General features: G+C 53.7%; 1 protein-coding gene across 1 annotated transcript in view; it reads left to right on the top strand.

Annotated features, from left to right (window-relative positions):
• TMEM240 (transmembrane protein 240) overlaps positions 1-921 on the top strand; it is a 29,398-nt gene extending 28,477 nt beyond the window's left edge. The window contains exon 5 of the mRNA XM_074975763.1: positions 773-921. Coding sequence (XP_074831864.1) covers positions 773-921 — 149 coding nt within the window. The remainder of the gene's footprint in view (positions 1-772) is intronic.
• Positions 922-12,985: the final 12,064 nt, after the last annotated feature.

Raw genomic sequence — 12,985 nt, 5'->3', positions numbered from 1 at the left:
TGTGGGTGGCTGTGGGAGCTCTGGTAATCAGCTGGGTGGCACCTGACTCTCTCCTGGGTGGCAACCCCAGCGCTCTCCTTACAGGGAAGACTGCTTGGTCATGGTGCTGATTGCAGCATCTACTACCTGAAAGATCGTCTGCTGTAGACTTTTACATCTGTCCCCACAGGGACCTGCTCCAAAGCCTAGGGCCAGCCTGGTACGGGGTCCTCCGAGCAGCAAACGCTTCTGGCCTTAAAACAAACTTCCTGTTTCTATAGTGCCCACTGGCTGTGGAGCTGCGAGCAGTTTCAGACCATTCCAAGGGCACAGGATATGGGGAGACTTACGCATGTGACGTGCAGGGCAGGTGTGGGCTGGGACTACACCATGGGAGCTTGCCGGTGCTTACTTGTGTTACTGCACGGGGGGATTTGTACTCTCTTGTGCTGTGTCACTACTACTAGCTTCAGCTTTCAGATTGAGAAACTGAGGCATGGGGCAGGAGGGTGTGACTTGCTCCCAGGCCTAGAGTGGGTCATGTGCTGAGCCAGGACTGGAATGCCTGGGCCTGCTTCTCAATACACGCCCCTGCTTTCCAATGTGCCCTCTTCTAGCTCCTCCGAAGGCCTTGTGCCTTGGTGCCATCTTGAGCAGCATGCTGGGCCTGACGCTACCCCCAACACCACCTCCCAGCTAACAGCACCTCCTGCTACCAAAGCTCTCTACTGCAGCTGCCGTCCTGCTCTACCCTGCCCCTAACCGCCTATTTCTCTTTTCTTTCCCCTTCCAGACAATTCTTGGTCTTGGCTTCCGAAGTTTTGTAACTTGAAGGAGTTCCGGAAGCGTCACCACCGGCCGTACGAGGAGGCCACTGGGAACATGGTGCACATCAAACAGAAGCTGTACCACAATGGGCATCCGAGCCCTCGGCACCTCTGAGGAACGCCTTCCCCTCCAGAGACTGCGAGGAGGTTTTAGAACTGGGCTTTCAGGGGAAGGGCTGAGGTCGCACCTCGCTGGACACCAGCGGAGGAACATCCTTTTGTTTATCTAGATGGTGTGATTCTGAGGCACACCGCGAATGCACAACTAAGCCAGTTCTGGCTGCAAGGCAGCCAAGACATTGCACTGTGTTCATTGTTTTATGGCTGGACTCCTGTAGATATGTAAAAACAAAAAAGAAAAAGGGACGGAGATTGGCATTATACTTCCAAAGCCCCATTCCCCCGGGTCTGAATTCTCTCCCACCTTCAGTGAACCGCTCTGAGCAGCGGTTCTCCCAGGGCTCTGCTCTCGGAAGATGCTAAGGATGCTCGTGGCGCGCTTGGACTCTTTCAGATTGTTTGGCTCCACAATGTTTCGCTCCTTTGTTCTGCTGATTCACGTGGCTGCAGGGCTGGCTGGGGGCTGGCGCTGGCATGTTTCCAAGGTGCGGTCTCCCTTTTTTCTTTGGCTTTTCCTTCTTTCTGGTTTGCAGTCAATGAAGTTCTAGAAAGGGACAAGTGATTTGTTCTTCCCGGTGGGCTGCAGTGAAACCTGCCTGAAGCAAAGGCTCCATATGGAGAGGTAAAAAGAAATATATAAATAATCAGCCACCCAGTAATGGGATTTTAGCATGTTGAAGGGGGCTGAATCCTGTGCCAGCTGCCACCAATTTTATGTTGGTTTCATGCCATTGCCTTCATGGCTGTCATTCCATAGTTACACCAGCATGAGAGCCAGTCCTATTGAGGGCATTGCTCCCAGGAGTGCAGAGTAGATTAAAACGCTCCGAATGGAGTTACAACTGATTCACGCCAGTACGAGAAAAGGCGGGGGGGGTGGGCAGGGAGGGAATCAGGCCCACCCCTTGCTATACAGATGCTGGGCTGAATCCCTGGGAGGAAGAATCACCCCATGCTACAGAAGGGAAACTGAGGAACAGTATGCTTCAGTGGCAGAGTGGGTGTGGGGCCTGGACACTCCCTGCCCCATTCCCCAGGCTCTCAAGCAGCAGCTTTGCTCTTTGCATTAGGTTTCTGAAGGCCAAGTGCTTGCCTGGCATGCTAGGAGATACAGCGGGGACGCCCTTTAAAGGAAGAGGGTGCTAGTGGAGGTGCATAGATTTGAAGCGAAACCAGATCCAGCCCCCTCTCCCTCCCTGCCCCTGGTGGTTGCTGTACCTGCCATGGGCTCAACCAGCGATGAGCCTCAGCCGGCAGGTCAGGGAATTAGACTCTGATCATCCTTAGGCCCAGCTTTAGTCTTAAATGCAGGTTTCAGTGCATCTGTTAAGGGTCATCAAATGGTGTCCACATCCCGAGAGTGCCCCTAGTATGTGCTGGCTCAGCTAAGGTTATGTCACAACAGCCCCTGCGCAGTTCTGCATTACCCCCATGGAACAGAGGGGCACTGTGAGAGCCCTTGGCAGCTATGTGACTGGGACGGCTGGTTTCCAAGGGGGCTATTTGCAGAACAAGCTTCTAACATAGTGTGCGGCCGGGGTGAGGGCCTGACCCCCCCGCCCCAAGAACAGAAGGGCACGGCTGGTATATTGCTCATTTCTGCTGGGGCCCTATTAGGAGCCTGGCGTTTAAAGGCGGGGGATGGGGAAAGCATCTTGAACAGCAGCAGGACTGGGCTCCCTAGGTTCCAATTGCCTTGGCCAGGGATAGAAACCAACACAGCCAAAACCAAAATCCCCACACCGACTCCTTTGTCTTATTCCTCATTTGCTTCCGCTGCCCAGGACCAGTTTCATTTAGGAAACAAGCTGGAGACCCATGTGCTCCCTGGCTTTGCTATGTCACAGCACGTCCTGCCTGTTAGTCCCATCTCCTGTCTGGTGGCAAAATATGTGGCCAGCTGATCTGCATGGGTGTGGGTCTGGCTGCTTGAGCATGGGGTATTCCAGGCTCCCTGGCTGGAGGCCCTTGGAAATTGAACGCATGACCCAGTTAGCAGCTCCTTTCCAGGGTGAAGGGCATGACAGCTGGGGTGGATGAAATGAACTTTGTGAATTGGGTCTGCTGGGCTAAATCCTCGGTGGGTGTAAACTGGCGTTGACCTCTGTGAGCTGTGCTCACTGGTGGCTGCTGCGGTGCTGGTCTGTCAATGGCGACAGGCTAACCAGCTGCCCTGGCTGGATTAGCCACAACTAACCCCACATCTGGGCAAGAGGTGAACCTTGCTGACCCCGGCAGTCCTCCTGCCATGTGAGTCTTTGATGCCACGTTACACAGCCGAAGGAGCCACCTTGCATTGGTTTAATGGATACCGCAGCCATGGGGGGGCAAGAGAGCGCGATACCAGCCCTCTGCATGGCGCCTGCCTCTGCTGCGAGAGGACAAATGCAGAGTGCCCAGGTGGCCTTCGAGCTGGGGCACTGGGCTGTGACCTGACTAGCGCGGCTCTTTCTCACACGAGGCCACTTAAACCGGCAAAGTGCTCGGGGCTGGCGCCTGCTGCCGCCATGTGCACTTTGGGAAGGGCCCTGGCTTGCGTGCCGAGGCCGCGAAATCCCCCTCGACGTAAGAGGAAGGCGGGCTGGGCCCGTTTTCCTTCTTTCACACACAGCCTCACGTAGCCTCTCCCCTCCAGCCCTCCCTGAGCAGCAGTAAACCCTGGGTGTGATGCCCCCAGCCACACGCCTCGGCATGAACACATGCTCACAGCACAGGGGGCTCCCTCCTGCCCCAGCTACTGCAGACAGTGGCAATACACAGCCACTTTAATGCACTTTGCAACAGCCCTCGGCAGCATAACGCGGATGTGGCATCGGCACCGCTATGCACACAGGGTTGGGTTGGGGTGTGTGCCCAAAATGGCTGGTTGGAGCCCCTGCGCAGGTGTGAATTCACCCCCCCCCCACCCCCATAGGGCCAGTCTGATGGCAGTTACGTCCATGGGCCTTTGGGACCAGAGAAGCAGGCCAGCAGCAGTGGTGGAGTCGGGGAGAGAGGTTTTTACATGCAGCAGTGGAAAAGGAACCCCCCCCCCAAAAGTTACTTGAGTCAAAGTACAGCTGCTGGGGTTGGGGCGGGGGGGCTGTAGTTAAGTGGCAGTCAAAGGCTATTTATGGAAAACTACTTGAGTAATAGGATGGAAGTGTCATATCTTGCTTGTACTCATGTATCCCAGAGCAAAATGCAGCCACCCAATGGCAAGCCATGGATTTGACTGGATCCTTGAATACAACTGAGACAAGCGATGGCTGTACTACTAAGCTTGTCATTTTCCGAAGCATACCCCAACGTTTACTTAACTACAGTCCCCTCAAAGCAGCAGTACTTTTACTTGAGTAACTTTTGGGGTACTTTCCCCACTGCGGGTTACATGACCGACTCCAGCTTTGCCCCAGTGCAAGAGAGTTTAGAGCAGGCCCCAACAGCGGGTGGGGAGAACAGGGGCTGGCGCTCAGCAGTGGTAGGCAGCAAATACTGACGGCCTCCTGTGCAATGTGCCAGCCCAGCCCATGGCGGGGGGGGGGCGTGGGTCAGGCCACCGAGCGGCATGGCAGGGCCAGCCTTGCTTTCTGTAGGCAGAGCTCATGAGCAGCGCCAGCGCTGCATTCGGTACTTGTGTGCTGGGGGTTTGGGGTTTGTTTGGGTTTTTTTTTTTTTTTTTGCACACCTCCAGGCTCACCCTCTGAGCATGACATGGTCACCCCACGTTTGCTCACTGCTCATGGCAACTTGAGTCGGGCTGCCCTGGCCTTGAGCCCCGCAGGCTGCGTTTGTGGCCTAGTTGGCTGTGGGCCGACCGTGCCCATTACTGTTGCTTGCAGCTCATTTGTTTGTGGCACTTCCTGGCCCAGCATCCCCCATGGCCATGTCTCTTTTGCTTCTGCCTGGCTGTGCATGGGTGTGGGGTGCCCCCCACCGTCCTTGGTTCATTGTCTCATGGGTAGTACTCTTGGCTTGTTTGTTGTGCTCTTGCCTCTGATCCAGTCTAGGGGTTCAGCTGGAGGATGGCGGGGGGGAGCTTGGGGCATAGAGAACGTCTGCAAAATGGGGCCGAGAGTGGGGCAGGCTCAGCGGTGAGCTGGGGCTCAGGCGAAGCCTCGGTCAGTGAGCTGAGCGCCTGGCCTGTGATGGCAGCTACAGCGGGCTGGGAAGACGTGAGGTGGCACGGCATGGGGCTGAGGGCACACGAAGCAGCTGCTTCGGAGAAGGCTTTGGCAGGAGGGGAATTTTCTGCAGCCCCGGCAGGGGCTATTTTTAGAGCAGCAAGCGCTCGGAGCCGTCTTGCTGCTATTGAGCTCAAGAGCAGGGATTGGAGCAAAACACTTCCCCTGTCATTGCAGAACATGAGGCACTGGGATTCGGCCACTTGCAAGAAAGCCCAGCTGCATGCTGCTAGCAGGGCACTGGCAGAGGAGACCGGCCTGCAGCAGCGCCCCCAAAGCCTGCCACCCACCCCTTTTTCAAGCCGTCTCCTACCACTGTCCCCCCCTCTGCACCACCAGCCCTGCAAAGCCTGTCCACCCCTCCTTCCAGTTGCTCTTGCTCTTGCTTCTTTCTTTGGTCTTGAGCGGGGACCCGGGCTTGCGCTTTGTTCCTCACAAGCCAATCAGCTCCTTTGCTTTTGGGCCCCATTGGACATCATCATCACCAGCACTGAGCGTGCATTTGGTTTCTGCTGAGCTTGGAGGCTTCTGGTGAGGAGGAAGTGGCAGTCAGCGCTGATGGTGTATAGTGATATGGAGGTCAATGTTGCTGTGCCAGGGAGATGGTGTCGCTTATTGGTTAGAGCAGCCAGGGAAGCAGGGTTTGGGGTAAATCACTTCATAGCCCAGTGCCTCAGTTCTCCCAGCTGTGAAATGGGGCTGATGGGGCCAACCAACCTGCTTCATAAAGTGGTTGGAGGGCTACTGCTGAGGAAGCTGGGTGTTACAATACCAGGGAAGGGTTTTTGACACCTTAGGTCTGTGCACAAGTCTCCACTACAGCGGGAAAAGAAATGCCTCTCCCGGCCCCTAAGAAACCAAAAAAGTGGGCTGTGGGGGTGAGAGGCAGGCTGGGCTGAGCACCTGCACAAGCCCATGCGTGGCATCACCACGTTTCCAGTCGCACAGGCCCTTGAGCAGGCGTCTGGCCCAGCTGCAACAAGGCCCCCCAGTGTGCCAGGTGCTGTACAAAAAGTGAGTGGTAGTCTTCATCCCCTCCCCCGCCCAAACAGCTCAAAGCCCAACTGGACAAACAGTGGGAAAAGCGAGCCAGAGGGCAGTGATGTGCCCAAGTGCTGAGCGGGGAGCTTGAGGTCCAGTCAAGTACTCTATCCCCTAGGCAACACTACCTCTCCATTAGCCGCTTTGGGTGCATGGCAGGGTGGCTTTCTGGTTAGGTGTGTTGAGACTGATGGGAGTCAGGTGTGTTCTGGAGCAGCTGCTTTAAAACCTTGTTACCCCACCCCCGCCAGCGAACCTGGCGGTCGTTAGCCTTGTATCCGCAAAGGGCTGGAGGCACCCTAGCGCAGCCGCCCAAGCCAGCACCCATGCTGAGGCTGGCTCTGCTGACCTGCTAGCCTCCCTGAGGCCATTGGCCCATTACCACGAGGAGGATTCCGCACATCCTTTGTTAACCTGTTGCAGCCCTTATGTGCCCTTTGATTCAGACACATTTTCTGACTGTTGGTCCTAAATTACACTTGCTGCAGGCTCAGCCCATTACTTGGACGTGAGAGCAAATGATGACCCAACGTGACCGCCCTTCATGCGCTTAAAAAGCCCCAGCTGGTTCCTGTTCCAACCTCTTTTTGCCAGACTACGTGGGCCTGACGTTTTTAACACTTTCCTCCCAGGTCAGGCTTTTTTTTCCTAACCCTTTTGTCATTTTTGTTGCTTTTCCCTGGACTCTGCTTTCTTAGCTTGCCCCCCCCCCGCCCAACACTGGACAGTACTGCAACGGAGGCTGCAACAGTGTCCCCTTGCATAGAGTAGCTACCTGCTGTGTCTTACACACAGTCCGCCTGGGTAGTCATGCAGGTGCCAGCGGAAGACTGAACCTATGTCTGCACTGGGGGGGCGGTTTAACTCAGATTCAGTGAACAGTGACAGCCACTCGGCTTTTAACTGGGGTGGGCAGCTTGTGTGACATCCAAGCTAGCAAACCCGTGTTAAAAACCCAGCATGTCACAGCTTCACTGCTATTTTAACCTCATGTTAAGAAAACAGGATTGTTTTGTAGTTATTTAATTTGCAGCATAGCCCTCCGCTATGGGCGGGCTGGGCTGGCGCTAAGCTACCCCTGAGGTTTCAAATGCCCATTGCCGCTAATGTCTTAGTGACAGTCAACAGGACTTCAGTGCTTTTGGAAATTGTGCACATTCAAGACAGGTCTTGACCTGTGTTCCCTGTAAGCTGAGCGCTTGGGCAGCCATGCAGGAGACATTCAAATGGCACCCAGCTGATCAGCTGAGCACCCACAGCCAGCAGCAGCTTTCTTCTAGTGGTGCACGTGTCTTGGGGCATATAATAAAATTCAGCCCACACATGGATGTAAAAAAATAGAGACAACTTTGGTCCTGCTGCTGCAGATCCAGCCATTCTGATTCAGTGAGCCAGGGCACGGCTGGGAGGACGAGGCAAGGGAGTGGAAAACGCTGTGGCTGCCAAGCAGAAATGCGTTTCAGTGCCTGAGGCACTGTGTGTGTGCGTGCGTGCAGCCAGGGGCAGACAGTAGGAATGCAAATAGGTGCTGTGATTCGGGGGCTGGGGGGTGGTGCAGGGCACTGCATTCTGGCCATGCCTTCAGGTTAAGCTTCCAGTCAGAAAGATGGTTCTAGCAGCAGGTTAAAAACGTGGGCTATGCTCTACCCACGCACTCCAGTTTGTCACCCTCTGGGTTTTCCATACACCTCTATTCAATGACTATGTTGCTTTTTAAATGGCGGTGCTCCTGTTCCCCCTTCGAGCAGAGCACTGTGATTTATGCTAAGAAATGACGAGGGCTCCAGGAGTGGTTAATGTCACCCCCCCCCCCCAACTCAGTCCTGTGAGGTGCTGAGCACCCATCATTCACAACAACTAAGGCAGCAGCATCTCACCTGCTGAAACTGGTTTAAGAATGTGCCACGCTGGGGCTCCTGTAGCAAAACTTGAAGTAATACGGCCTCCACTTTTTCGTCCTTCTCACTCTTCTACACTCAAAACCCCCAGTTTTGCACACATCAGCTCAGCAGCCGGCTGAGGCTCCGCTGGCATTTCCCAGGAGAGGGAAAGAGATTCCATTCTCATGGAGTTAATCCTGGAATCATTTCGCTTGCGATCTGAAAAGCAATAATGGCTCATTTTCTTTTTAATGTGCTTGCGTAAATGAATGTTCTTTGTGTTTTGTGTTTGCCAGGAAGCTGGGCTCAGAGCTGTACTGTTCCTGCATGGAGGGAAGGGGAGAGAGCCGAGCAGCTCCAGGGAAATCTGGAGAAAGCTATGTGTGTGGGTGGGGAAGAAATGGGGAGGAAGCACACTGTGATTTTGGGGCAGGGGTCAATGAGTGAATGTATTTCAGCCAAGCCTTTCCTTTCGATAATGTTTGTATAATAGGTGATTGATTTAGCCTCCTGAAACCAAGCCCGTCCTTTGCTGTTTGTCAGTAAAATAGTTTTTTGCATGTTTTGCATCTGACTGGTTCTTTCCAAACTTCTGCAGAGAGGGAACCTTTTGGAAAAGAAGCAGGTCAATTTTCTGTGTACAGATGTGGCCACCTCATCTCAAGAAAAGATAGCTTGGCCTTGGAAAGGGTTAGAAAAGGGCAACAAAAATTATTAGGGGTTTGCAACAGGTGCCATATGAGGAATGAGTAAAAAGACTGGGACTTGTCAGCTTCCGAAAGAGGAGATGGGGGGGGTGGGCTATGGCTGCGGTCTAGAAAATCATGACTGGTGTGGAAAAAGTGAATAAGGGAAAGTTATTTTCTTGTTCCCATAACACGAGAACTAGGGGTCACCAAATGACATTCATGGGCAGCAGGTTAAACACTAACAAAAGGAAGTTTTTCTCCATGCAGTGCATGGTAGGGCTGTGGAACCCCTCGCCAGAGGATGTTGTGAAGACCAGGACTTTAACGGGGTTCAAAAAACAACAAGACATTCATGGAGGTTTGGTCCATCAGTGTCCCTAACCTCTGTGTGTCAGACCCTGGCCAGGGATATCAGGAGAGGGATCGCTATGGTGTTTACATGTGTGCACCCCCTCTGGGCTAGATGGACCTGCGTTCTGACCCTGTGGGGCTCTTAGTTAGGGGCCATGAAACAAGACGCTCCACACGTAGCAGAGCTGCATGTTCCTAGGAGGATCTGGGCCATCCCCCAAACTACCACAGAGGTTAGCAGCTCAGCAGGATTGGCTGTTTATATGGACAACAAGCTCATCCAGGCATGAGAAGTGAGGGTTAAGGTTAGAGCGATGGAAGATTTTCAAACCCCACAGCACCAGCTGACCTCCAGCAGATGGGGATGAGGAGGAACCTTTTCCTAAGGGCAGATTATCCCATGAGCCTTCTGCAGCGTTTCGTGAACCTCTTCCAGAAGCAGTTGGGCCTGACAGGTCGTTCCTGGCCCCCAGCCCATGTTCTACAGCGGTTAATGAGCAAGACACAAATGATTAGTTATTCATTGGGCGCTAGCCCCTAGGAGCCCCAGTGTGCTCGGAGCTGTAAGGGTGGGTTCTAGCCCTTTGGCGCAGCAAGACGACAATCAAGACCGAGGCTGATTGATATGTTGCGGACGTGTGTCATGAGAGAGAAGGAAACCCTGCCACCCACCCACCAGCCTAACGAGAGCTGTGTGATCAGTCCACAAGCCCTGGGGACGGGGTTTTGCCAAGACAGCACCGTTAGGGATGTTTCACACACGAGGCGCTGCTACTCACTGTCCAGCTGCAGGGAATGGCGGTGTGAAACTGTGGGAGACAACAAGCGATGGAGGCATGTAGCTTGCTCCACCCTTGCCCTGTTCTAAGGGCCTGGCAGAGCTGTGGCCTTTGGCTTCCCAAGTTCATGGTGTGTGTGACAGCAGGCCCCCACCAATGCCGTGCGAGGAGTTAGCCTGCGGTTCTTGGAAACCTTAAAACAATTGATGCAGATTTCACAACCCCCTTTAGTGCTTATCTCCCATTACTGTTAGAAGTGTTTCCTCACATCTAACCTAAGCACCCAGATCTAAGCACAACCTAAGCACCCAGGCTGCATGGGGCAGGGGTGGTTCTGGCTCTTTGGTCCACGCCATCCCCAGCGTCTCTGCTGCATTGTTAATTTTAATGGCAGCTGTAGAGAGGATTCCTTAAAGGCAAGACAAAAATCTCTCGGTTCAACTCATCCTTGCACAGACTTAATCCCTGTCCCTGGGGCCTTTGGACTGGCCCATGATTTATAGTAGAGCAGGGCAAAACTTCCTAACGCCCTAAAAAATAACCCAGGAAATGGTCAACAAAAAAGTCCAGTTTAGTCTTTCCACCAAAACTGCCTGAACCTGAAAAATTTTCAGCTACTGAATTTTTCTTCTATTAAAAAATTGTGTCAGCAAGGAAAGGGAAGTCACACTTCCTAACCAGGTCACTGCATGCCTCTTGGAAGTGTTTCTTTCCCTAAAAAGCTTCAAATTTGAGATGCAGTTAGAACCAGGACCCACATGGCCCTCAGTTTTCCAGCCCCAGTGATGGATCTTTTCTCCTGGTTCATTAGATTCAAAAGCAAAGCGCTAGAACGACTGGTAGCAGGGAATAGACAGATGAACAAATTATAAATCTGTCTCGGAGCCCTGACACTATTATGCACGGAAGAAGGTTCAGATGGCAGCAGCGGGGAGTGATTGATCGCTCACGGATCCATCTGGCCCCGCATTCACTGTCCAATAGAAACTATCATTTTAACAAAGCATCATTAGCTCATAACTCACCCTATTTCATGGAGGGGAGACAACCTCAGCCAGGAAATGCCAGCCCATCCCGGCCCAGAGCAGTACAAATTGCCACCTCCCCGGGGGCCATCACTTACTCAGTGAATTGACAGCTAACTAAACTTAATTATGAAGCAGTTTAAGGCAGGGGAAGTAGTCGGAGACTCTGCATTTAAATCTTTGATGAGCTCAGAGGCTGCAAACAGGCAGGTGCCCCCTTTTCCTCTTTGCTGGGCTGATTAACAGCAGTGGTGGCAGCAACTGGCACGGCTATTCGGCAAGCAGCCGGGCGTGAAATCACATCTCCTGGCGGCGGGGAGCCAAGCACACGGGTAAGAGGGGGAGGGATGTCGGCTCAAGGCAGGGTCTGGAGGGCCGGCACAACGCCGTCGAGTTTGATCTACTTTCCTGGAGAGGCCCGTTGCAGCCCCTCAGGTTTCACCAGCCAGCAAAAAGCTGCAACTATTCCCTACTCAGGCACTAGGGCAGAGAAAAAAGAACGTTCATCTTTGCCTTGCCCCAAGATGAGGGGCCATTTCCAAGATGTGCTGGGCTCAGAGGGCAGAACCACCTGAACACCAGTGCAGGACTTCCACTTCCCACCCCCAAAACTTTCTCCAGAGCAGCCTGGGGGAGGGGGTGGGGGGAGGAATTGTGGCCTGCAGCCACAAGCTGCTCATCAGGGTATGCCGCTGGCGTGCCACCAGACAGGGTGTTTACCTGGCATCTGCAGGTATGGCCACCCACAGTTCCCCTAGGTTGCCGTTCACCATTCTTGGCCAACGGGAGCTGCAGGAAGTGGCCCAGGCTACAGGGATTTCCTGGGTGCTTCCTGCAGCTCCCATTGGCTGGGAACAGTGAACTGTGGCCATTTGGCACGGTGGCAGCCATATCTGCAGATGCCAGGTAGACAACCCCTCTGGTGGCCTGCAGTAGCTTACCTTCCTGAGCCCTACGTGGCCCACTGCTTCAGCAGCTTCCTGGACAACGTGATGAGCACCACCACCGGCACTGCCCATCAGACTATAGACAGGAAAGCCACTCATCACTGCCTCGGTGCCAGGAACCACCTCAAATGCACCAAAAGTTTGTTAGCTACAGCCAGGCACTCAGCCGCCACAGAATATGCTCTGAGGAGAGAGTCCAGGATACGCACACTTAAACCAGCCTTCACCAAACAAGGGAATGCCCGAGACACAGATCACATGATGTAATGCCCCCCCCCCCCCGATACCCAGCTGTAACCTCTATAATAGGGAACAAACCCACTACCAGAGCCCCCTAGTTGTCACCCGCCACTCTACATTGTAACCCCTGTGGGGTCCCAGATAATTACAACCTATGTTGGCTCAGGACCACAACTGCCAACCATCACCAAGCTCATCGCCAAACAAACTCCTCGCAACCCAGGACAACTCAGCGTGGCTCCAGGCCGGACCTTGGCAACACATGCAAACCCTGCAGACTGCTCCCTGCCGCTAGGAGGGACACAATGACACCTGTATGGGTCCTACATGTGCCTAGCACCTTGTTTTTCCAGCGTCAGCCAGATTGCTCCGAACACCTCCAACACAAGCGCACGGGTAGTGCCAGGGTGGAGGGTTTTCTTCCCAGGGCGGGGCCTGGCAGCACTTCCCAATGGTGTACGCAAGGGCCAGTGGCTACATCTGCACTGCAGAAAAGCAGTGGTTTTACATCAGCATGGCTCATTGCAGATATCTTCCTCCATGTTTTTCACCTCAGACAGCTGGTCAAGGACTGCCCCAGGTGGGTGATGTAAAGTCGACCTCAGCTAGCTACAGGGAAGTAAAACCCCCCTGCACCTTGTTTCCTTTAGCCTTTACTTGAATATACCTGGGCGTGCAATACAAACACCTTCTGGGTAGTGGAAAACATAGCCCTTTTGAGGTGCTTGATGGAAGTCACTTCATGTTGTTGGCAAGGCGATTGCAGAGTGAGGTAAGAAAACACTTCATTAAACCGAGAGCAAAGGCTGGACAATCCCACCCCCACTCCCACAGAAGGAAATAGAACGCTGCGACCATCAGCCTCTCTTCAGTTTAGCTTGAAACCCACCCATCCTCCTCCCACCCCACGCTCAGAACCAGGCACAATGGCACGCAGATAATGG

Source organism: Carettochelys insculpta, chromosome 23, assembly GCF_033958435.1.
Source record: "Carettochelys insculpta isolate YL-2023 chromosome 23, ASM3395843v1, whole genome shotgun sequence".
NCBI lineage: Eukaryota > Metazoa > Chordata > Testudines > Carettochelyidae > Carettochelys > Carettochelys insculpta.
The sequence above is the reverse complement of the archived record's forward strand: the minus strand, read 5'-3'. Positions and strand labels throughout refer to the sequence as shown.